The 26,822-nt window shown below is 36.9% G+C and overlaps 1 protein-coding gene across 1 annotated transcript in view; it reads left to right on the top strand.

Moving 5' to 3' along the window:
• Window positions 1-26,822, top strand: part of WRN (Werner syndrome, RecQ helicase-like) — a 207,244-nt gene that overhangs the window by 160,396 nt on the left and 20,026 nt on the right. Inside the window, exons 29-31 of the mRNA XM_006884172.1 lie at window positions 3,915-4,029; window positions 12,609-12,737; window positions 14,976-15,138. Of these exons, the coding sequence (XP_006884234.1) occupies window positions 3,915-4,029; window positions 12,609-12,737; window positions 14,976-15,138 (407 nt within the window). The remainder of the gene's footprint in view (window positions 1-3,914; window positions 4,030-12,608; window positions 12,738-14,975; window positions 15,139-26,822) is intronic.

The raw sequence follows: 26,822 nt of genomic DNA, 5'->3' as shown, positions 1-26,822 counted from the left end.
GGTTCCATCAGTCCCTTCTTCCAGTAAGCCTGGTGTTTTATGATTTTGAATTTTGGTCCACTTTTTCCTCCTGCTCTATGCAGGACTGTCTACTGTTATCCCATACAGAGCAGTCTACAGTGGAAGGCAGGCATCATCTAATTCTTTTGATCTCAGTCGTGGAGATTTGATAATTGCTTGGTTTATAAGTAATAGTGAGTAATTGTTTCCATGTATTTTTTATTTTCTTCACTCTTCTTTGCTTCAGGTGAGAAAAGACTATAGTTGCGTTGTAATTTGCTCCTTGCCAGCTTTTAAGACCCAAGTTGTTATTCATTAAAATAGGACATGGCACATTGTTTTTCTGGGTAATTGCTGTGTAATTAACCTTGATGTCCCCCACATACTATGGTTCTGAGCCCAAATGCTCAGGACCTTAAGCATTTGATTAAATTTTTTATTTTTATTAAAAATTTATATAATTTTGTCACTGTATACCCTACTATATTCATGTATACACTTGTATCATAAATAAATATGTATGTATAAATATCTCTGCCAAGCTTATAAATGCTCATGAATATAGTCCCATATGCTTTCATATACCTATTCAATTTATGTGTCTATATATGTATCTATTCATGGATTGTAATTACTGTTGCAGTATTATGGATGTAATAATACTTGCCTTTGTTGCCGTTGACTCTTTTATTCCCTTTATTATCCTCTTTGCCTTGCTAATTTTGTGCTGGCCACTTCCTTATTTTATATACCTTTTTTTTTCACCCAAATTAGTACATGTCTAAACTCTGCCAATTTATCCTTCCTTCCCCTTGAACCTACCTAATAGATAATCTTCAAATAATAATTCTGTCTGTGTGTACTTTTTCTAGATTTTTTATACTAGTGGTTTCATACAGTATTTATCATTTCACAATTGACTGATTTCATCTGTGTTAGAAGGTATTTTGCTGATTCATTGGTACTCTTTGTTAACAAGTATTCTGTTGTGAGTATGTTTGTCTGTTCATCATTTGGTCCAATTGATGGTCACTTAAGTTGTTTCCATCTTTTTTCTCTTATGAATAGTACTACAGTGAACATGATTTTAAATATATCTATATGTTCTTATTTTTGTAGGTTATACACCTAAAACTGATATTAAGTGGATCATATATTTTTTTTTTTCGGTATTTATTTTTAAGGACGTACCATACTATTTTCTGAACATATTTCTTTAATCATACTACTATGTCTAAGAGCACACATGTTCAAAACTTCTGATAATGTTTTCTTTCTTGGAACATATATTTCCTTCTCCACTTATATATATAAACTGCTTTCAGAATTTTGTATGTTCTTTGTGTGTCTGTGACTTCTTTGTAACACTATGTTAGTTCAACCTTTCCAGCTTTAACCTTAAAACTCACATTCATTTCTGTCAAACCCTTACCAACTCATAGCTAACATTTGAGCAAGTTTTTGGAAGCTGTAAATTGCACAAGGGGAGATCTTTCTCCTGCAAAGATGTTGATGGATTCAAATGACCAGATAGGTGGCCCTTTGTTATTAGTAGTTGTCAAGTCAAGGATGACTCACAGTGACCCTGTGAACAACACCCTTAAATCCTGTCCTATCCTTGTCTTCCTCATCATTTCTGATACGCTTGGGTCCGCTGCTGCAGTTACTCTGTCAGTCCATCTTGTTTGGAGTCTTCCTCTCTTTTGTTGACCTTCCACCTTTCTAAGCACAATATCCCTTTCCAAGGAATAGGCTGTCTTAGCAACATGTCCAAATTATGAGAGACTTAAGCTTCACCATCCTTGTCTCCAAGGAGTATTCTAGCTACACTTTTTTGTTCACTTATTTTTGTTCACATATTTGTTCATTCTTTTGGCAGTTAGTTCATGGGATAGTTCGTACTCTTCTGCAGTATCACAACTCAAAAGCATCAATTCTTCTGTCATCTTTATTCATTGTCCAGCTTTCAGATGCATGACAAGTGATTAAAATGAACATGGGCTGAATTAGGCACACCTTGGTCTTCAAATCGACGTCATTGCTCTTCATTACTTTTTAGAGGTCCCTGACACTGGATTTGCCCAAACCAATATGTTTTCTAATCTCCTGACTGCTTGTTCCAAGGGTGTTGACTGTCGATCTAACGTGTCTCCTTAGACTATTGCAAAATTTTCTTAATTGGTCATTCTTCTTTCTTCAGTCTTTTCTTGCTGTTTCATATGATATGTGAATATCATATCAAGGGTCCTTGGGTGATAAGAACATTTAAATGTTTGATTCCTAATTAAAGATTTAATGGTTTGAATCTGCCTGAAGTTACTATGGAAAAACGGCCTATCATCCTCTGAACGAGCACAACCATTGAAAACTCCTGGCAGCATAGCCCTGCCACTAAAGCACATGGGACTGCTATGACCAAGAGTGGTTTGGTATTTGGGGTTATTGAGTAACATATTAAATCTTTCTGTGTTGCACTTCTACATTAATGATTTCCCATTTTAATAAGAACTTCTTTGGCCTAGAAGCACAATTATGGATTTAAATTTACTTTTTTGTCTTAGTCACAGGAACTACCTTGATGGTTGTTTACCATTTATTGAAGACTCTATTTCAAGTTACATGTTTATTTACAACATTACCACTGCTTTGTAGTTTCTTTGATTTCCTCAAATTCTTTTATGAAATCTCTCAAGATCAAACTTTATTTCTCTTCCTTCATGAAATATTTTATGGTCTTATCAGCAAAGTAATTTTTGCCTTTGAAGTCATGAAATACTTTCTGATGTGTTGCTTCTTTGGAATTTTGCACACAGTGCTTGCTTTCAATTTTGTTGGTAATGTAATGTATATGTTGTAGTACTATCTAGATTTTAAATTCTTAAATAAAGATGTATGTTCCTCATATATTTGTACATCCACAGCAAACAGGAGAAGCCCAGTAAGTACCAAGTAAATAGATATTTTAAAATCATTATTTTCAAAAACAGTTATCCAGTAATTGTATTTATATTTACTTTCTTTTAAAATTTACTTTTGTCATTGAATTTCATCCAAAAGATAATACTTTTAGTTCAAAAATCTTTCAATAATATTAGATAGTCCCTATAATTGTTATATCATTAAAAATCAATATTGCAGGACTATCCTTAAATATTTAGAGATGGTATTTAAAGAAAAGATAATCAGTCATTAAATTATGTACATTTAGGGTATTAGACAAACTGAGAAATATTAAGGCAAAAAGCTTATGTAGTTTTATACTAGGTTTGCTATATGTAATCATTCAGGTGGCCTAATGGGTTAAGAGCTGCACTTCCAACCCAGAAGTATGCAGTTTGAATTAGCTAGCTGTTCTGAATGGGAAATATGCCCACGTCTTTGCATGTGCTATTAGTAGCCTCTGAAAACCCACCGGAGAATATGCTTATGGCTCATTCTGACTTGCTTGCACATAACAAAAACAATGAAGTCAAACACTTCATAGGAGAAAATAATGAATGAAACGTCTTTTTTTTTTTTTGAAACTTTCTTTTGAGAGATTTTAGCCTCAGTTATTCTCAATTAAAGTCTAATACTTTCTCCCTATAATTTCTGTAAAAAGAGAAAAAGTCGTTTTCTTTATGAGAATGACCTTTTCACCAATTAATATTGTTTTGTGGTATTGGTCATTGTAGTGCTTTCCTTGTTACATTGCTAAAAAAAAAAATTGAAATAGTGGAAAGTGAAGAAATAATTTATAAAATAATTATTATATTTGACGTTGGCTATGTTTTTTTTAAAGTGAACTTAAATGTAGAACAATCATATAAAAATAAGTATTTCTTGAGCATCAGATACATCCTGTGTTTCTAGAGTGATAATATTTCACTGGTTTCTAATGTTTTGGTTTGTTTTTTTTTCTTTCCAAATTACAGACCTACTACAATTGAAAATGTGAAAAGGATTGATGGTGTTTCAGAAGGCAAAGCTACTATGTTGGCTTCGCTGATAGAAGTCATCAAGCAATTCTGTGAAGGAAATAGTATGCAGGTAAATGGCTGTGGTATGCACAGACTCTTAGAGGACAGACATCTTTGGATAATTTCAAAAGTATGCCTCAAAAGCAGCATCTCCTTATATTTGTTCTTCCTTAGTGGACTCCTAGGAAAGGAATGCAATATATTCCTACAATAAATTAGTTAGTAAACACCTGTTGGCCATTGTTGTGGTTGTTATGTGCTGTTGAGTCGCCTGTGATCCACAGCAACCCTGCATACAGCAGCTCTGAAGCCTGCTCTGTCCTGAGCCAGTCTCACTAATTCCGACACACCAACCCCCGTTATCCCAGTTGTTACCTAATTTTTTAACTGATACTAAATATATTACTTTACTAAATATTTTGTTGTTGTTGTTGTTGTTATGTGCCGTCGAGTCGTTTCCGACTCATAGCGACCCTATGCACAACAGCCCTAAACCCTGCTCTATCCTGCGCCAACCGCACCGCCTCTGACACACCCATCCCGATTACCCCAGTCACTGAATCAATCCATCTCATCCATACTTGATAGTTCTGCCTAGGTTGCCCTTTCTGTTAGTCTGCGTGTGTTCTGTTGTGCATAGGGTTTTCAGAGGCCTGCTATTTCAGAAGTGGGTGGCCAATCCTTCTTCCTAGTCTGTCTTAATCTGAATGTTCAGATTTAGAGGAGTATCTGACAGACAAGCAATTTGTGGAGCAGTGAAAGATAAATCCCTTACTGATACTAAATTTTTTTATTTACTGATACCTAATTTTTTAACTGATACTAAATGTATTACTTTACTAAATATTTACTGATACTAAATATATTTGCTTATAGCTTTCTGTTTTGTGTAAGTTCTTACTTTCAAATTTGAGTAAATACTGTACTTAGGTTGATAAATTCTACCTGTAGTTTCCAAATATGGTAGTTAGAAATTAAAGCAGCAATAGTGTCACATGTGTCAGAGATGATTAGTATGGCACAGAATAGGACAGGATTTGGGTTTGTTGTTCACAAGATCACTTTGAATTGTACTCAACTCTACAGTACCTAACAACAACATGAATTGACAAGGATTGCAGCTTCTTTATTTTTCTTGTTATTTGGCATTCTCCACCTTTGGTCCTTTCCAAGAATGCTTTTTTGATACTAAGTTGATTTTGTATTATTCTCTTTAAGCTTAATTCTATTTCTTCATCTCCTTTTATTAGTTTTTGCTTTACTGTAAGTGACTATTTCCACAAGAAATGTTTGCGCTAACTTCACATACTGTCTCTCTGCCATATACTCCTGCCTAGAAAGTAAAACAAGGTGGAGTGGTGAAAAGTGGTATTTGGAGTCAGATGATTAGTACTTTCATTCTACTGTGGTTTACTAGATGAAGCTGCATGTGTTGTTTCTAGGTCTCTGTGTCCTTACCTTTAATAGAAATAATTCTTTTCTAAACCCATATAGTTGAAGTAAGGGATTGGATTACTCATAAGCAAGTTGAATCTGAAGCAAAAAAAATGAAATCAAAACCACAAAGGACAAATATTTGACCTTGAATCTATCCAAACTGAATGTCCATCCAGGAACAAGCTTGAGGACTTGAAAACTAATGAGTGAAGACCAGATGAGCTGTAGGAAGATAACAAGAATATCATCCAAGAGGAATGGGAAAGGTCATTCAAAAGACAGAGGAGGAAGAAAAGACCCAGATATGTCAGAAAAGATTCTGGATATTGCACTAGAGCATTGAGAAGCAAAGCAAAAGGAAGAAATCAGAGGGTTCAAAGAGCTGAATTGAATATTTCAAAAGGCAGCTTAAAAAGACAAACCAAAGTATTATAATGAAATGTGCAAAGAGCTGGAGTCAGAAAATAAAAAACAATAAACTTGCTCACCATTTCTTAAGCTCAAAGTTTCCAACAAACAGGCAAAGGCTCTTAGCTCTGATTCCAATGATATAGCAGTCCCAAGATCCTGTCTCACATTCTCTGCTGTAGCTTTTATGGCTGTTGGTTGTATAGGTCCTCTTGCTCTTTTCCTGGGAATGAGGTTTCTTCACCAGAGGCAGGGAAGTCTCTCCTTCTATTCCTGGGTTGCTCAATTTAATGGTGAGACTAGCTGGTGTGTCAAAACCCTTGAAAATTGGCTTTTCCAGCCATTACATTATCCCCCATTAGTGGGCAGGGATGATCTCCAGCTGCCTTAACTATGGACACATGGTCTTACAAATCATCAACAGCTTTGGGACCAATATAAGAGAGTAAGAGAGTGCTTTCCACACTGTAAAAAAGAGGGCAGTGATGGTGGTGGACAGATTATGAAGAGATTGGCACTGCTGTAAAGAAACTGGCAGGATATAACCAGAGGAACCCTGAAGATAAAGGCCACAGTTAAAAGTTTTGCTTGCTGGGTGATGGAAGGTCAAGCTAACTTACAGCTGCTCTGAGATAAAGTTTGCTGGATGATTGAGGAAACCAGAGGCTTCTTGTATTTGTGCTACTGAACTGAACCTGGACTTTCATTAATTGAGGAATTGTGCTGTGTTATTCTGGTTTAGGACTGCTGGACTAAAAGTGTACTTGTATTGTGAGATATTCTTTGCCTCCCTGACTCTCCAACCTATTTTTCTAATAAACCGCACAACTGTGAATAAAGTCTGTGAGTCTTGCAACAAACATCAGACTCAATGGTTGGTAGAAATAGGTTCAGGAGCATGTTGAGGTGGCATGTCTGACCATGACCATGTAACCATATGTATAATGTTGTTGTTAAGTGCTATGGAGTTGAGTATGACGCATAACCACCTATTAATGATAATAATATATAATATTTTGTATTGTATTATTTTTATAATACTATGGATATTGTTGATGAGGAAAGTTCCCCTCTCTGAAGCAGGTGGAAGTCAGATTTGGCTGCCCTGTGTTACTACCACTCTTTTCATACTAGCCAATCCTCTTGTTGATTGGTAGATGGCCATTCCCTTTGTTGGATAGGCTAGCATTCCCTATTTTGCATTTTCCATCTATATGGCAAAGTCAAATGATGGCTAGGAAAACCATATTGAAAGGTAAACTCCACAGTGAGTAAATGACTATGTAGAAATTTTAATAAAACAAAACTATATTGTTTAGTATTATTGAGGAATATGAATATTTCTCTTTGACTTTTTTTCATGCTCTGATTGTAAATCTTCATAGGAAGAGAATGTGAATCTTTCTTCCACAAAGTGGCAGGTGAATTTGTATCAACAATCTTTTCGTTAATAGCTCATCACATTATGACTGCACTAGTCTCCTCTTATATGTCTGTTTGTATTGTTGTTGTTGTTGTTGCTAGGTCCTGTCGAGTTGAGTACAACAAACAGTGACCCTACTATGAACAAAAGATCTGAACCTTGTTCTATCCAATGACATCCTCACACTTCCTGATAAACAAGACCCCATTGCAGCAGTCACCGTATCAGTCCACCTGATCGAGTGTCTTCATCTACTTAGCCGACACTACACTCTTCTTAGCATCATGTCCCTCTCCAAAGAATAGCCCCTCCTACGAACATGCCCTAAGTATGTGAGGCAAAGCCTCATCATTCTTGCCTCCAAAGAGCATTCCAGCTACACGCTCTCCAAGACGTATATGTTTGTTCTCTTGGCTGTCCATGGAATGTCCGTGCTCCTCTCTAACGTCACAGCTCAAAGGTATCAATTCTTTTTCTGTCATTCTTATTTTGTCCAGCTCTCAAATGCATAACATGTGACTGAAAAGACTATAGTCTGAATCAGACACACCTTAGTCCTCAAACTGACATCATTACTCCTCAGAAATTTGGAAAGCTTCCTAACTGCAGATTTTCCTAGTGCAATGCGTCCCCTTATTTCCAAGCAAGATGAAGCTAGTGACAGTTTTCATTCTCTTCTCTACCCATCATGACACTGCCTATCGGTCCAGTGGTAAGAATCTTCATTTTCCTGACATTGAGATGCAATCCATACTGAAGTCTGCATTCCTTGATCTTCTGCAATAAGTGCTTCAAGTCTTCCTCACTTTCAGCAAGCAAGATTGTGTCACCTGCATAATGTAGGTTATTGATGAGTCTCCCTCCAATATTGATGCTACACGCCTCTTCATAAAGTTCAGCTTCTTGAATAATTTGTTCAATATACAGATTGAATAGGTGTGTATAGAGAATACAACCCTGACACACTCGCTTCTTTATTTTAAACCATGCAGGGTTCCCTGCTCTGTTCACACAGCAGCCTCCTGGTGCAGGTACAAGTTCTTCATGAACACAATTAAGGACTCTGGGACTCCCATTCTTCTCAATGTCAGCCTCAACTTGTTAGGATCCACACAGTCAAAGGCTTCTTTTATCGGCCTGTTCATGTATATCATATATGTATGAGGAATGCACTTACAGGGAAGGATACAACTGGAAAGTTTTCATTGGACAAGTCAGACATTATTTCTTATAGAAGAATTATTGGGGAGTCAACTTACATGAAAACTATTTAGCAAGCCTGGAATAAAACAAGTGAAATTCTAGTAGTATCTTAAATAGTATCTCACCTCAAAAGATAATTTGAGGCTTTTTCATCTAGTACAGAAGAACACCTGTACTTCTGAGATTCTACTTCCTACTTTCCATTGAATCCTACTTGCTAGGGAAATGATAATATTCTAGTATAATTAGTCAAAATATCTCATCTGCATAATGTTGGGTGAAGGTAAATAGCCATTCTGCCTTTCTGGTGTTTTATCTACGTAGTTGTTATGTGCCATCTAGTTGCCTGCAACTCATAGTGACCCTAATATACAATAGCCCTAAACCATGTGTCAATCTTATTGTCTCTGACAGACCTACCCCATTACCTCAGTCACTGAATTAGTCCATCTCATCAAGGGTCCTTCTTTCCTGCTCTGTCCCTCCACCCTCCCAAGTATGATGTCCCTCTCCAAGGATGGGTCCCACCTTGTAACATGTCCAAAGTATGTCAGACGAAGCGTCAGAATCCTTGCCTCCAAGGAGCAGCCTAGTCTCACCCTCTCTAGAACAAACCTGTTTCTTCTCCTATAAGTCCATGGTATATTCAATACTTTCTTGTGCACCACAGCTCAAAGGCATCAATTCTCCTTCTGTCATCTCTAGTCATTGTCCAGCTCTCTGACACATAGCAAGCAATTATGTGATGACTATGGCCTGAATCACTTGCACCTTAGTTCCCAGACTGACATCATTGCTCTTCAGTACTTTGGAGAGGTCTCTGACAGCAGACTTTCCCAGTGCAATTTGTCTTAATTTTCTGGCTACTGGTACAAAGGGTGTTGATTGTAGAGCCAAACAAACTAACACTGTTAGCAGTCTCAGTCTCTTCAGTATCTATCATGATGCTGCCAGTCGGCCCAGTGGTGAGAATCTTTATTTCTTGATGCTAAGCTTGAATCCATGTTAAACGCTGCAGTCCTTGACCTTCTGCAGCAAGTGCTTCAGCTCCTCCTCAGTTTCATCAAGCAGGGTTGTGTCATCTGTATAACACACATTGTTGATGAATCCTCCTCCAATCCTGATGCCACATTACTCCTCATACAGCACAGCCTCCCAGATAATCTGTTCTGCATATAGATTGAAAAGGTGTGGAGATAGGACATATCCCTGGCACACTCTTCCTAATTTGAACCATGCAGTGTTTCCTTGCTCTGTTCTAATGACAGCCTCCTTGTCCAAGTATATGTTTCATATAAGCACAATCAAGTGTTCTGGGATTCCCATTCTTCTCATAGTCAGCTGCAATTTGTTGTGATTCACACAGTCAAATGCTCTTGCAAACTCCCTACTTTCAGCCAAGATCCAGCTATTATTAACTGTAACATCCCTAGTACCACAGCCTCTTCTAAACCCAGCCTGCACTTCAGACAGTTCTCTGTTGATGTTTTGTTCCAGTCGGTTTTGAATAATCTTCAATAGAATCTTACTTGCATGTGATACTAATGATATTGTCCAGTATTTCCTCACTCTGTTGAGTCACCTGTCTTTGGAATGGGAAGAAATATAGATCTCAGTTGGCCCATCCTCCAGCTTTCTTGGCACAACTTGGTGAGCACTCCAGGGCAACGTCTGTTTTTTGAAATATATTAATTAGTATGCCATCAGTTCCTGGGACCTTGTTTTTTTGCCAATTCTTTTATAGCAGGTTGAACTTCTTCTTTCATCACCACAGGCTCTTGCTCATAAATTGTTTCAGTAAATTCTTCCTTGTCTGCCAATTCCTTTTGGTACAATGACTTTGTGTACACTTTCCATTTTCTTTTAATGCTTCCTAGATCATTTAATGTTCTGCCCAAAGCATCCCTGAGTATTGCAACTCAAAGCTTGAATTTGTTCTTCAGTTCCTTCAGCTTAAGAAATGCTGAGAGAATTAGGACCCTTTGCTTTGATTTCTGACTCCAGCTCTTTGTGCATTTCATTGTAATACTTTATCTTTGAGCACTGCCCTTTGAAATCTTCTGTTCACCTCCTTAATATATTGATTTCTTCCCTTTGCTTTGGCTTCTCAGCACTCTAGTGCAATATTCAGTCTCTTCTGACATCATTCTTGGTTTTTACTTCCTCCTCTTTGTAATTAACCTTTTGCATTCTTCCTGGGTGATATTCTTGATAGTCTCCCACAGTCATCTGCTCATTAGTTTTCAAGGCCTGAGATGGGTTTGAAATTCAGGTGGGATAAACTCATGGTCAAATTTTGGTTCCTGTGGATTTGATTTACTTTTCCTTAGCTTCAGAGTATAATATAGTTGATGCGGTTTTGCTTCCTAGGATTGTACTGTAATTCTACTTCTTGAGATTACCACTGTCAGACTCCGCTTGATGAGTGTTGCAGTATTACCAAATTCTTTAGTCATATATTTATATATGGTTTGATAAAAAGTCGCTGATTACATTTCCAGAATTTTGGTTTAAGGTTGTCCCAGCACAACATGTACACTGCAGTGTTAAGTGCTCTGATTTGTAAGAGACGTACAACTGATCTTCCTGCAGGTTTTCAGAGGTTGTAAATCACACAGGAAGGAGATTGTCCATTTTTCTCGTGCAGAGCAGCTGATGGATTTGTGTTGTCAGCACATCTTACAACTAGGCCATCAGAGCACCCTAGGGTGTACTGTAGTTGAAATATCTGGGTAATAGGATTGATTTTAAGCATTTATCAAAAACTACAATCATAATGTGGAAGTGATCTCACATGAAAACCTTCAAAGTCATTCAATAAAATAATATTCCTCTTTGTATCTGGGAGGGTTTAGAAAGCTGGAGCCTTACATGGCTTGTAATTTTGCCTGTCTTCTCAGTTCATCAAGCTGCAGTTTTCAAAGAATTGGTGAACCAATCTGGAGAACTGCTCATGATTTGTTTTGGATTGAAATGGACTCGCTCATGTTACAATAGATCACATTCTGTTTATTTAATAATTTAGGTTTAGTGTTTATTCATTTGTTTCAGAAGGTAAGTTGGCAATTTGGAGGTAAACTCTTGGCTGTATATGTGTTAAAAGATTATTATTTGGTCGTTGCCATTTTTGGGCCAGGTTTTCTTGAAATTCATTTGTGGTACAGATGATGAGGATGCGGCAACAAATTCTCTTACCGTATCACTCCATGGGATAGCACAGTCATGAGAGGGGAGAGGAATATCCAGTGCTGAGCTCCTAAAACACAGGAGATCCTGAAGCTGCAGTCACCAGCATCACATTCCTAAGAGAAAACTCAGATCTGTCATGTTTATTGGCTTTCATTGAATGTTAAGTGTCTACAAACAGCGTCTTCAATTTAAACTTTCAATTAAAGTTCTTCAGATTTTGCAAGTGGTTGAGCTTCAATAGCTATGCGATTATAAAAATTCTGAAAATCCATTAGAAAAACCACAGGATGGCAAAAATAAAAGATAAAAGCCTGCCCATAAAAAAGGCTTCAGAGGTCCCTGCTGTCCCAGGAACAGATACCTGTAGTATCCAGCACTGCCATGAAAATAATCTGCTATAGGCAGGCAGAGTTTGATGGGCTTTTGCAACCCTGTAATAGTTCATTAGTTTAGTTTTTAATCTTTTAGTCCTTTATTTCTTTTAAACTTTTCTTAAGAAAGAATTGTATTTAGTATTTCACTTACTCCTTCAAGACTAGAACTTCAGATTTTGTATTTCTTTTTTAAATTGTATTTACATAGTTGGAGTCTGGCTACCTTCTTATGATAAATGAGGATTTAATATTGTCGTACCTAAATTTAAATATTCATTCTTTTAAAAGATCAGATAAATGGTTGGCCTATGTTATATAGTTAATTTTTTATTTCTTTTTTATCTAAAGGGAAGATAAAGCAAGTTCATTCCAAAAGCATGTTTGGTGTTACAGATAAAAAGAAATAAAAAATTCATTCCTCTAGAATTGTTACTGCCTTTTAAGTCAATTTTTAAAAAAATGAATATATTTTTAAAACCTTTTCCCATTCTTCTTATAATACCATAAATCTCTATTTAAAAATTTTTGTATCATATTACTTTTTTACTAATAATCAGTAATAAATGAAATATTATATCGATACTGACCATTTTTGCTACATTTAAATTTTTATAGACAGATATTTTTTCAAGCACAGAACCTCAAGAAGAACAGAAGACTTTGGTCACAAACAGTGAAGGTTGCTCACTTTCCCAGTCTGGGTTCCTCACTTACTCTTTATTCCAAGAAAAGAAGATGTCTTTAGTAAGTTGTACTTTCATGTTAGAGACAATTTTCCTATTCATCTAAATTTATATTTTTATTAATATCTTAGTATTAACAGTGTGACTTGCGATTAATTTCTTCTATCTATAATAAATTACATTTTATCTTTAGTTTTAAATCACAGCATCATTTCCTATTTCTGTTACAAGTCATTGTTGTCAGTGAAATAACATCAGTAACACTAGTTTAATTACTATTACAGAAATTCTATCAGAACTACTACACTTTCATATTTGTACCTCCGTAATATTGCAGCAGCTTTATTTTAAGAATTTTTAAAGGTAAATACTACTTTTAAACAACTGTTAGTATATGTACTGATTAAAAAGAAATCTCCAAGATACATTGTTAAGTTAGGGAAAAAGACCCCAAAAAACCCAATGAAATGTACAGAGCTGTTTGGAAAGCAAATGTAGAAGTATATGTTTTTAATATTCTCAAATAAATAAATAAAAAAGCATAGAATACTTATGTAAGATTGTTTAAGAAAATGAACTACGAATGTTAAAAGAAAATTGCCTTTCATTCTGTATCCTATATATTATTCAGTTTGTTTTGTAATTTTGCCTGAACTTTTTTGGAAAAAAGTTATCATTGTTATCATTATGATTAAAAAATGGGGACACTTAATCTTTCTCATTATTGTAGCATAAATCCTTAAGACTCTCTTGATTTTTTTAATATGCAAAGTAGAGAGCATTATCTTTTTGGAATACGAGTAGAAAGACTTCCAGCCGAATGAGACTTCCAGCTAAGTTTAATTTGTTTAAATTCCTATCCCCTCTGACATCAAATTGATTTGGACTGGGCGAGGTGGTTTAATGCCTCTTTTAACTATTTTTTATGTCTCCATCCATTAGGCTACCGTACATTATGTTCTAGGTGAAACCCAAAATATATGAGAAGAAATAACTCATAGTTTGTTTTAATAACTTAACAGATGTTCTAGTTGGACATGCAAGTACAAAGGTTGTTACATGAGAAACTGATAATTGTTTTGTGCCAGTTTTGAGATAAAATACATGGTAAATAGAAATTTTTGCATTCAAACTGTTCAATAAAGAGTAATTTACATATATATGTTAAATATACCTGTATACACTTTGACCATATATGTATGTAGAGCTGATTAGAGTTACTAAGAAAATTGGATTGTGAAGTCCTCATTTCCTGAATAAAGTGCATTGTAATACTCAACCATGATATGAGGCTTTATGTATTAAATTGCATATTTTATGATTGCAGATATGAAGAGTGGTGTATCTTAATTGAGATCTTTTGCTGTTAATTGGTTGTATTTTATTATGTAATATGATGTGTTACAATTAGCTGCATCTCTCGGGAGTCTGAGATAGTCTTGCCAGTTAACCACAGATTAAACATGTTAAGTACCAATTAATCAGGAGCAATAATACGATTAGTTTTAGGTAATTTGATGCCATGTATCAAATAACTCTGATATTATGCACACATGGTGCATGTTGTCTAGTAAAAAAAGATAGTCATTTAATGAAAGTAATTAAAAACTTGTCTTTGAAGAAGAAACTATTTCTTTAAATCCCTTTTTTCTGTGAATTTTCACCATTCATCAGAATTCAGTTCAAATTAAAATTTTCAAAATGTATTGAAAGAGAAACAATTTTATAGAGTCACTAAAGTCAGCGTTTTTAAATTTAACACAAATCTTGTCAAGTTTAGTAGTAGGAAAATGGTGACAGCATTTGTTAAGTTGTATTTTTTATTAATAACACCAATTTGAAACAACCTGTTAAAATCTTTTATTAATATATTTAGAGCTTATGTCATCATTAAACATTTACAGTTTTTGTTTTTAGAAATTTATGTAATCAAATTCCAGGTTTTATTTCACATATATAAAATGTTAGATTCATTTAGTATGTTCTCAAAAGCTTTTACATTTATGTAGAATGACTACTACTTGATTTTTAAGGTGAATAATTAGAAAGAGATAAGGATTGAATTTCTCATTAAAGTGAGGTCATTTTATTTTAGTTAATATACTATAGGGCTTGTAGAGTTCTGTAATATGGGTAGTTTCTCAGAAGACAGTTAAAATGAACATTTTTCAGTGAAGGTTTAGCTCATTGTTTTTTTCTGAGTAAAGGTTTTAGTACCTGGAAATTGTGGACATCTTACTGCTGATTAGTATGATGTACTTTTTAAAACTCACTGGTTCTTTTGCTGTCGTTTCTGTAGGTGAATATAGCTGATAACAGGACTCTGCCTCTCACAACAGTTGGCATGCATTTATCCCAAGCGATGAAAGCTGGCTACCCACTGGATGTGGAGCGAGCAGGCCTGACTCCAGAGGTTCAGAAGATTATAGCAGATGTTATCCGAAACCCTCCCATCAACTCAGGTGATAACACATGACCCTAGTCTGTAGCCTTAATGACTTGAGTCATAGAATCCAGATGAAATAAACAAACAATCTATTATTATACTTTTGCTTGAGTAGCATTAACCCTTAATGCTACAATACAAATTTAAATCTTGCTTTTAGAATATAGAAAATCAGTCTTTCTTGCTCAGTAGCAGTATCACTGAGAAATTTGTTTTCTCCTTTGTAGTTTCACACTGCAATTTCTCCTCCCATCCATCTCTAGGTCAGTACATCTCTTTTTTTTTTAGGGTCTTCTCTTTTGTTAACACTCCACTTTTTCAAGTATGAAGTCTTCTAAGTACTGGCCTCTTCTAACAACATGCTCAAAGTATGTGAGACAAAGTTTCACCTTCTTTGCCTTTAAGGAGCACTCTGGTTTCATTGTCTCCAAGACATATTTGTTCTTTTGGCAGTCCGTGAGCTATGTACTCTTCACCAACACATCTCAAATGCTTGGATTTTTCTGTCATCTTTATTAATTTTCCAACTTTCAGATGCGTAACAAGTAATTGATATAATAGTTGTGAATTTATGATTGTAAATTAATGAATTACTGTTATATGAACAGGGTTAATGTGAATCTGATAGGATTTAGTTAGGTTTCTATATCTGTAAAACTGAAGGCCAAGTCTTGGTTTATGAGGGGTAGCTTGAGTATGACTCATACAAAAAAGCTAGCCAGTGTTTATGGTGGCACTCAAATCTTTTTCAGCTGCTATTTTCTTAAGATTTAAGGTAGAGGAAAATAATAATAATTACTCTATAGCCTTGAATTTTTGGTTTTAATCTCAGTTTCTTCAATGCAAAGGGAAATAGTAATTTAGGGAAAGTAAAACACTCAAATTACACAGCCTTCTTAATCTTTAGTTTTCTCATCTCTTCTTAATATTTATTTTCTGATACATTGTGAAGACTAAGTTAGATTACACACAAAAGATCTTGAATGATAGTGAACATTGAAAGAGTTATAAGTAAGATTTTACTGCATTCTAAAAATACTCTTTTTAATACTCTATCCTTTAAATTTATTAAAACGTAAACCTCCAAATGTTGTTGTTGTTGTGAGGTGCCAGTGAGTCACGTACAACTCATAGCGACCCTATGAACAAAAGATTTGAACTCTTGTTCTATCTTGCGCCGTCCTCACACTTTCTGACACACAAGAGCCCATTATAGCAGTCATTATGTCAGTCCACCTGGTTGAAGGTCTTCCTGTCCTTCACTGACCCTCTACCTTTCTGAGCGTGATGTTCTTCTCCAAGTAATAGCCCCTCTTCACAACATGCCCACAGTATGTGTAGTGAAGCCTCACCATTCTTGCCTCCAAAGAATACTCCAACTGCACCCTCTCCAAGACATATCTCTTCATTCTCTTGGCCGTCCATGGGCTATTCCTTCATTGCTTTTTCCACAGCTCAACGGCGTCAATTTTTTCCCCATTATCCTTATTCACTGTCCAGCTCTCAGGTGCATAGAAAGTGATTGGAAAGACTATGACCTAAATCAGACACACCTTAATCCTCAAACTGACATCATTAATCCTCAGTAATTTGGAGAGCTTTCTAACTGCAGATTTTTCCAGTGTGATGTGTCTCCTTATTTCCTCACTACTGGGACAAAGGGTGTTAAATGTGGATTCAAGCAAGATGAAGCTGTTGGCGGTTTCAATATCCTCTCCATCCATCAAGAGTAAGAATCTTTGTTTTCTTGACAATGAGATACAATCCATACTGAAGGCTTCATTCCTTGATCTTCTGCAACAAGCACTTCAAGTCTTCCTCACTTTCAGCAAGCAAGGTTGTGTGATCTGCATAATGCAGGTTATTGATGAATCTCCCTCCAATCCTGATGCCACACTCCCTCTTCATGGAATCTAGCTTCCAGATATTTTGCTCCGCATACAAGTTGAATAAGTACAGAGAAAATATACAATGCTGACAGACTCCCTTTTCAATCTTAAACCACTCAGAGTTCCCCTGCTATGTTAGCACAACAGCCTCCTGATCCAGGTGTAGGTTCCTCATGAACACAATTCAGTGCTCTGGGATTCCCATTCTCAATGTCAGCTACAACTTGTGATGGTCTACACAGTCAAATGCCTTTACATAGTCAGTAAAGCACAAATAGACATATTTTTGGTATTCCTTACTTTCAGCCAGGATCCATCTGACATCAACAATGGTATCTCTGGTGCCACAGCCTCTTCTAAATCCTGGTGGTACTTCTGGCAGTTCCCTATCTATCCACTGTTCTAGTCATTTTTGAATGATCAGCAGCAGTATTTTTCTTGCATGTGATATTAATGATATAGTAATGATATAGTTTGGTAGTTTCCACATTCAGTTGGACCACCTTTCTTGGGAATGGGAACAAACATGGACCTCTTCCAATCTGTTGGCCAGACAGCTGTCCTCCAAATTTCCTGGCATAGACTGGTGGGTGCATTCAAGGCGGCAGCTGTTAATTCAAACAAATCAGTTGATAGCCCAGTGATTCCTGGGGCCTTCTTTTTGCCAATGCCATTAATGCAGCTTCTACTTCCTCCTACATTACCATTGTTCTTGTTCATAGGACACTTCCTGCAATTTTTCCATGTCAATCTGTTCTTTTTTGTACAGTAGTTCTGTGTATTCCCTCTAGCTTCTTTTGATACTTTCTGGGTCATTCAATATATTGTCCATTGTATTATTCAATTTTGTGACATGAGGCTTAAATTTGTTTTTCAGTTCTTTCAGCTTGAGAAATGCAGACCAAGTTCTTTCCTTTTTATTTTCCAATTCCAGCTCTTTGTACATTCCATTGTAAGACTTTGCTTTGTCCTCTTGAGCTACCCTTTGAAATCTTTTGTTCGGCTCTTTCACTTTGACATATTTTCCTTCTGTTTTGGCTTCTCGGCACTCCAGTGCAATCTTTAGAGTTTCTTCTGACATACATTTCTATTTTTTTCCTTTTCCTGTTTTACCTCTGAATAAGTATATATATAAAACTGTATTTTAAAGAAATGCAAAACTTTAAGTATACAAGGAGATTATAATTATCTTTTTTTCTATTTTCTAAAGATTGTGAGGGTGGAGCAGATCTGGGCACTGTTGCATTTTGTTGTACATAGATTTACAATGAATGCAAAGGAACCCACTGACCCCTAATAACAAGAATTTTTGGGGCAAACATTCTTGAATGACCTAAATGAATATTAATACTAGAACAGAGCATTCAAAACAGAGGAAACACTGTGTGATTCAAAATCAGCAAAGGAGTGCATCAGAGATGCATCTGTCTCCATACCTTTTCAGTCTGTATGCAGAACAGATCATTCTGGAAACAGAGCTGTATGAGGAGGAATGTGGCATCAAGATTGGAGGAAGACTTATCAACAGCCTATGATATGCAGATGACCCAACCTTGGTTGCTGTAACTGAAGAAGACCTGAAGCACTTGCTGCAGAAGGTTAAGAACTGTCATCTTCAATATGGATTGAAGCTCAACTTCTAGAAAACAATTATTATCACCACTGGGCCAATTGGCAGCACCATGATAGATGGAGAAGAGATTGAGGTTGTTAGCAATTACAGCTTTCTCAGCTCCACAGTCAACGCTCTTAACACCAGCAATCAGGAAATTAAAAAATGAATTGCATTGGGGAAATCTGCTATCATGGACCTCTCCAGAGTACTGAAAGCAAAATTGTCAGTCTAGAGAAAAAGGTGTGCCTAATCCAGGCCATGGTCTTCTCAATTACTTGTTATGCTGCAGAGAGTTGGACAGTGACTAAAGATGACAGAAGAAGAATCTGTGCCTTCGAGTTGTGATGCTGGAGAAGAGTCTTGAATATTCCATTGGACTGCCAAGAAAACAGATCAGTCTGTCTCACATACTTTGGGCATGTGGGCAGGAGGGACCAGTTCTTGGAGAGGGACATCATATTTGGAAGGGAAGGACAATACAGGAGAGAAAGACACCAGATGATTGATACAGTAATGGAGGTTGGTGTGTCAGAATTAGTGAGACTTGCTAAGGACAGGGAAGGGTTCAGAGCTGCTTTACATAGAGTTGTTATAGGTTGTAGGCAACTCAGCAGCACAGAACAATATACTATATTGGTTGTTTTTATTTAAGCATCTTGTTTAAAGTCAATAAGACCTCAAGGAGGGCCTTTATATTTAAAAGTCAGTTGTTATTATATTTCAGAGGAACATTCTTCTAAGTGGTACAGCACTGTTCTGTCAGTTTGCTGTCCTGAGGTAACCTGGGCTTGCTGTGATGCTGAACATTGTGCCATTGGGTTGTCAAGTGCCATGTCAGTTAACCATGGTGGACAGTGTTTGGTAGAGCTCCTAGTTTAAGACAGGTTTAGAAGCAGGAGTGGCATCCACTTCCTAAATAACATGCCTCTGAAAACTCTGTGAATTTTGAGAATTGGCAATAGTTATAAAAAGGGTTCAGGTTTTTTATTCATAGGGTCACTATGAGTCATTCTCAACTCAACAGCAGTCAACTACAACAACAACATTGTTGGCAAGGTAAGATTGTAGAGAACAGTTAATGTTTTTTTATTCAGCCAAGTGTTGACATCATCCATTTTATGCCCAGCTGAGTTGTGGAATGTCATCAAGGACATTGTTTATGAACAAACAAAAGAATATAGGAAAGAAAGAAAAGATCAAAAGGGGTGTTAGAACAGACTCTGACAATTTCCCTAGAATATGAAGAAGCTAAGTGGGAGAAAATGTTGAAATGATTGCCAAACAGAAGTTTTCAAATGGCATTTCAAGAAGAAGAGATATTTAAATATATATAATTAGAAAACCAAAAAGATCTAAAATCATTCCACCCTGAGCATACCCTGTCTTGTCTGATCTTGAAAGCTAAGCTCACTCAAATTTGGTTAGTACTTGAATGGGAAAAACAGAAAGGAAAATATGCTTCTCATTTTTAAAACTTGAACTAAAAGTTGAAGCTTCCATTCGTAAGACTAAAGGATTCTATTGGCAAAGTATTGAATGATGCAATTGAAATATTGAAGGAGGCATCAAAAGAAGATGGAAGAACCTTATAGAGTTATTGTGACAAAAGCATTGCTCAACATTCACGCATTTCAGGAGATAACAGAAGATCAAGAACCAACAGTACTAAAGGAAGAAGTCCAAGCTGCACTTCCTGAACCTCAGGGGTCACCAGGATACCAATTGAGATGTTTGAATAAGCAGATGCAGAGCTGCACATGTTCACTTGTCTATGCCAAGAAATTTGAAAGACAGCTACCTAGGAAACCAATGAGAAAAGATCTATATTTATGCTTATTGCAGATTAAATAGATTCAGCAGACTGGAGGAATGATAGAATAATATCAATATTGGGGTACTCTATTGGTATAGTTTATAGCGATTTATACTGGCACAGATCTGTCAAATGTGATAATGGTTACCCATGATGGACAATGTTTGGTGGTGCTTCCTGATTAAAACAGGCTTGGAAGCAGGAGTGACATCCTTTTCTGAGATGGCTTGCCTCTAGAAAGTCTGTGAACATGGAGAAATGATGAAAATTGTACAAATGTTTAGGTCTTTCATTCACAGGGTTGCTATGAGTTTTCTATGACTCAGCGGCACTTAACAACAACAACAACAACTACTAAGCCAAACTCCAGCAGTTCATCAAGAGCAAGGTAGGAAGTCTCCCCCTATTGTGATTTACTGCCTCAGAAACCTGATAAAGGGCTGCTTTGAGTTGGGACCAACATGATGGTGAAGAGTTATCAGCAATATCATATACAAGTAAAATCTTGCTGAAGGTTATTTAAAAATGGCTGACGCAGTACATTGACATGAAACTACCAGACATTCAAGCTAGATTCAGAAGAGGATGTAGAATGAAGACTATTGTGGCTGACATCAGATGAATCTTGGCTACAAGCATAGAACATCAGAAAGATGATTGCTTGTGTTTCATTGAGTGTGCAGGGACATTTTTTTGGTACCTTATAACAAGTTATGTTAACATTGACAAGAATACTTAATTGTGCTTATGAGGAACCTGTACAGAGACCAAGAAAAACTCATTTAAACACAACAAAGGGGGATACTGCATGGTTTAAAGTCATGGAAGATGTAAATCAAGGTTGTATCCTTCTTCCATACTTACTTAGTCTCTATTCTAAGCAAATAATCCAAGAAACTAGACTCTGAGGAATATAAAAATAAAGAATATTCATGTTCAATTTTAAGCAAATAATCCAAGAAACTAGACTATAAAGAATAACACAGCATCGGAATTGGAGACACATTTATAGTCTGCACTATGCAGGTGACACAACCTTGCTTGTATTTTTTTTTTTATTGTATTATTTTTACGTGTACCATCAAATCAGATCTGACTGGTACAGGAAGAGATTGCCTCCTCCTTCTCCAGCAGAGCATCTCGTGGATTTGAACTGCATACCTCTGGGATTGCCGTGCAGCGTCTTACGACTAGGCCACCAGAGCAGAGCTCCCTTACAACCTTGCTTGTAGAAAACAAAGAAGACTCGAATCACTTACAGATGAAACTTAAAGACTTCAATAAAGCCTCCAGCATGGATTATAGCACAAAAAAGAAAACAAAAATCCTTAAACCAAACCAGTAGACCTAATAAAGAGATGAGATAGAAACTGTCAAGAATTTCGTTTTACTTTAAGAAATCAATTTATTAGATTAACACATCTGTTGCCCAGGGCCATGCTAAAGTGCTAAACAATATATGTGTGTGAAAGTTGAATAGTGAAAGAGCCTGAGGAAGAAGTAATACCTTTGAAATGTGATATTAATGACGAATATTTAATATGCCATGGATTGCCAAAGAACAAACAAATCTGGCATGGAAGTAGTGCAACCAGAATACACCTTAAAAACAAAGGTGGTGAAACTTGATCTTATGCACTTTGGGCATGTTATTAGGCAGAGGCCAGTCAGTGGAGAAAAAATGGCATTCTTGGTAAAATAGAAGGTCAGAGAAAACCAGGAATGCCCTCAGTGAAGTGGATTGACGACAGGGGCTGCACTATGGGCTCAAGCACACCAGTATTGATTGTGAAGATGGTGGAGGAATGGCACTGCTTTGTTTTGTTCTGCTCTCTCTATAAGGTTGCTGTGAGTTGGAGGCGACTTGATAGCACGTAGGTTGGAAGTTGTGCCGCCAACCTACAGGTATGCAAAGTTGCTTCCCTGAAGAAAGATGGACAGTCTTCTTCCATGTGATTTACAGCCTCTGAAAACTTGGGGATCAGCTGTGAGTCGGTTCCAACCCGATGGCAATAAGTGAGAGTTTGGAACAACTAAGAAAATTTTTTTGTATAGATTTTGAAAAAACTAATTGCTGTTAAATTGCTTTCTAAATCATGTTGCCATCAAATTAGATTTGTAGAACAAATTGCAAGTTACATTTTTCCCTTTCTACTATCATTTTATTTCTAGAACCTATGAAGAATTGAAATAATTCTAATATTATGTCTACAGTTAACTGCTGGGTAATTTTTCTTTTTACTTTAGTGTATTAAGGAAAGTTGTATTGCTATCTGGAAAAGAATATTGCTATTTTCTATTCTAAGATGGGATTAGGATTTAAATCTATCTAATTTAGGCATCAAAAGCTGTGTTGCATTGGGAAATCTGCTGTCAAAAAACCTCTCCAAAGTGCCAAAGAGCAAGGATGTCAGTTTAAAGACTATGGTGTGCCTAATACAGGCCTTGATATTTTCAGTTACATCCTATGCATCTGAAAGTTGAACAGTGAATAAGGATAACAGGAGAAAAATCAGTGCCTTTGACTTATGGTATCAGAGAAGATAGTGAATTTCACATGGACTGCCAAAAGGTCTGCTGTAGAGAAAATACAACCAGAATCCTCCTTAGAGATAAGGATAGTGAAACTTGGTCTCACATACTTAGGACATGTTGTCAGGAGGGACCAGATCTTTGAAAAAGACATACTGGGAAAAGTGGAGGGTTAGAGAATGAGAAGACCTTCAACAAAATGGATTTGATGCAGTGTCTATAACAATGGGCCCAAACATTTTAGAGATCAGGAAGATGGCCTAGGATAAGGCAGGTTTCTGAGCTATTGTCCGTAGGATCATTATGAGTCATAGTTGCTTGACAGCATCTAACAACAGTATATTCTGACCTTGCTGTTGTTGTTGTACTGTAGAGTTAGAACCAACCCATAGTGACCCTCCAGTTGGTTTTCAGAGACAGTAATCATACGGGAGGATATTGCCCATCCTTCTCCCGCGGAGCAGCTAGTGGCCTCGAACCACGTACCTTTGGGATTGCAGTGCAGCTTCTTGCCACAGAGCTCTGTCTGTGACCTTACTAATTAAAAAGTAAAATCAAGCTGAATTTAAAAACATGAGGTTTCTATATTTTTAATTGTACTAACTTATTCTACAGTTAAATAGGAAACATTTGATAACCCAATAGTGATGACATAAAAAACCTGGTTACAGAGTTCTTTTGATTTGCATTTCTCTTAGAGCTGAACATTTCTTCATGTGTTTGTTAGCCCTCTGAATGTCTTCTTCGGTGAAGTGTCTGTTCATATCCTGTGCCAATTTTTCAACTGGGTTATTTACCTTTATCTTGTTGCGGTGCTCAAGTATTTTATAAATTCTAGATATAAGTCCCTTATCTGACATGTCATTACCAAATACTTTTTCCCAGTCTGTGGCTTCCCTTTTTACCCTAGCTCGAAGAGAAATGCAAATCAAAACAACTCTGAGATATCATCTCACCCCAGTCAGAACAGCAAAATTTTTTTTTTTTTTTAGGATTTTTACCTAATCTATATTTTTTTTTCTGGAAACACATCAGTGGTTTTTTTTTCATTATTTTTCATTTCAATGAACATCTACAGAGATTTTGGGATTCCATTCATTCATTGTTGCACCCTTCTCCCCACACAAACCCCTCCCCCCCATTTGCTCCTCTCCTTGAAAAGCAAAAGAAAAACACAAATGCTGGTGAGGTTATGGAGAAATTGGAACCCTTATTCAATGTTGGTGGGAGTGTAAAATGGTGCAACCATTGTGGAAGGTGGTATGGTGCTTTCTTAAAAAGTTGCAAATAGAGATACCATTTGGCCCAGCAATTCCACTACTGGGAATATACCCCAAAGAAACCATAACTGCCACCCAAGCAGATATATGCACCCCCATGTTTATTGTAGCTTTGTTCACAATAGAAAGGGGTTGGAAACAACCTAAGTGTCCATCAACAAACGAGTGGCTAGTGAAGTTGTATATTCACACAATGGAATACTACGCAGCACTGAAAAACAAGGAACTCATGCAATATTATTTAAAATGGGTGACCTTGGAGGACATTATGCTAAGTGAAATATCTCAGTCACAAAAGGACAAATACTGCATGCTGCCACTATTATAAAACAAGACTGACATTGAGGTTGCAGGGAGACTGAGAAAGATTGGTTAAATAATGTATACTGCACTGAATCACATGAGGGTAAAAGGCATATGTGATTAGGTGTTTTTGTAATGACAGGAGTCCAGAGCGAAGGCTGCATAGTGGAGTGGACCTGGAGGGTAGGATTGTAAAACAATGACAGAATTTTTCTTTTACTTTTCCAAGAGGGGAGTATACTGGAGGGCGGGGGATGTTGGGAGGGGAGAAAAGTGCAACAATGAATGAATGGAAATCCAAAGTCTCTTTAAATTGTTATTGAAATTAATAATTATAAAAACAAAAAAAAAAAGAAGAAAAAACCTGGTTACATAGTGATTAAGGCATTTGACTAATCATTGAAAGTCCAGCAATTCACACCCACCCACTCTGTCACTGTTCATAGGGTTTTCCATCTGAATTTCAAAATCATTTTAAAATTAGGTTTGAAGCATTGAATACCAATGATCAAAGACCAGATGAGTTGTGTGATATCATTCAGGAAGAGAGCAAAATGTCATTACAGAGACACAGAAAAAGAAAAAAACTGAAGAGACCCTAAAAATTGCACTAGAGTGTCAAGGAGCCAAACCAAAGGGAAAACATGCCAAAGTAAAAAACCCGAACAGGAGATGTCAAAGAGCAGCTAGAGAAGACAAAACCAAGTATTATAATGGAATGTGCAGAGAGTTGGAATTGGAGAATAAAAAGGGAATAATGGGGTGGAGCTCCCCCATTAAAACAAGCTTGGAAGGAGGAGTGGCATCCACTTCCATAATAGCTTGCCTCCGGAAACCCTATGAACCTGGAGAGCAGAAGAGTTGAGGATTCTTCTTCATAGGGTCACTATGAGTCGCCTGTGACTTGACGGCACTTAACAACAACAACATTTCCCGAGCTGAGAGAACTGAAAACAAATTTAAGCATTGAGTCACAGTATTGAAAGATAATATGGGCAATATATTGAATGACCCAGAAAGCATCAAGAAACGATGGAGGGAATATTCAGAATTATTGTACCAAAAAGAATTGACTGACACTGATAAAATCCAGGAAGTACCATATGAGCAGGAGCCAATGGTAACAACAACAACAAAGAAACAGTAGGGACAACTTTTGTGCTCTGGTGATCTAGTGGGTAAAGAGTTGCACTGCCAATGTAAAGGTGGTGGTGGTGGTTGTTGTTATGTGCCATCGAGTCACTTGTGACTCATAACAGCCCCATGTACAACAGCCCTAAACTCTGTTCTGTCCTATGCCAATCACACTGTCTCTGACACTCGCATCCCGATTACCCCGGTCACTGAATCAATCCACCTCATAGAGGGCCTTCCTCTCCTGCACTGTCCCTCCACCCTCCCAAGCATGATGTCCTTCTCCAAGGACCGGTCTCTCCTCACAACGTGTCCAAAGTATGTTAGACAAAGCCTCAGAATCCTTACCTCCAAGGAGCCTCCCAGTTTAACCCTTTGCAGGATGAATCTGTTTGTTTTCCTAGCAGTCCATGGTACCCTCAATACTCTTCTCAAGAACCACAGCTCAAAGACATCAATTCTCCTTCTATCCTCCCTATTCATTGTACATAGGGTTTTTAGAGGCCTGCTCTTTCAGAAGTGGATGGCCAATCCTTCTTCGTAGTCTGTCTTAATCTGAATGTACAGATTTAGAGAATTATCAGACAGACCAACATTTTACAGAAAATATGAAAGATACAAACCTTATTGTGGAGTTAACCATTAATTGTATCAGTGTTGTCCCTGCCTTTGGCATAAGTGTTTTTACTCACTTATTTCCCTGCTCCACCATCCACCAGGATACTCATCCCCTTTTACCCACTCCCTTCAACGTCGATCTCCCATTGTCCAGCCCTTGATCTGATAGCTTATATCTGAAGCTTCCTTGGCTTCTGTGATTCCAAATACGTCGGCTGCTGATAGTTTCTTATGCTGTGACCAGAGTTTCTTAAGTTTAGTGGTTAAGTTTCCCCAGTGAAGGTGATGTGTCCTGTAGAACTGAGAATGCAAAGGTAGGCTATTATAATCCAGCACCTGCTTTGCAGGAGAAAGGTAGGCAGTCTCTTTCTGTGTGATTTTCAACCTCTGAAAATCTATTGGATGGTCAGTTATTACCGGACAACACTGAGCTGGGTTGAGTTTAAACATTTATTTCTCTGCCAGTACATCATGTGTAGGTCATATATTTAATAGAAGAAAACAATATTATTCTAG

This window comes from Elephantulus edwardii, unplaced genomic scaffold (assembly GCF_000299155.1).
Source record: "Elephantulus edwardii isolate Elephantulus edwardi_28Jun2011 unplaced genomic scaffold, EleEdw1.0 scaffold00031, whole genome shotgun sequence".
NCBI lineage: Eukaryota > Metazoa > Chordata > Mammalia > Macroscelidea > Macroscelididae > Elephantulus > Elephantulus edwardii.
Note: the sequence above shows the minus strand (reverse complement) of the source record. Positions and strands in the feature narration are given on the sequence as shown.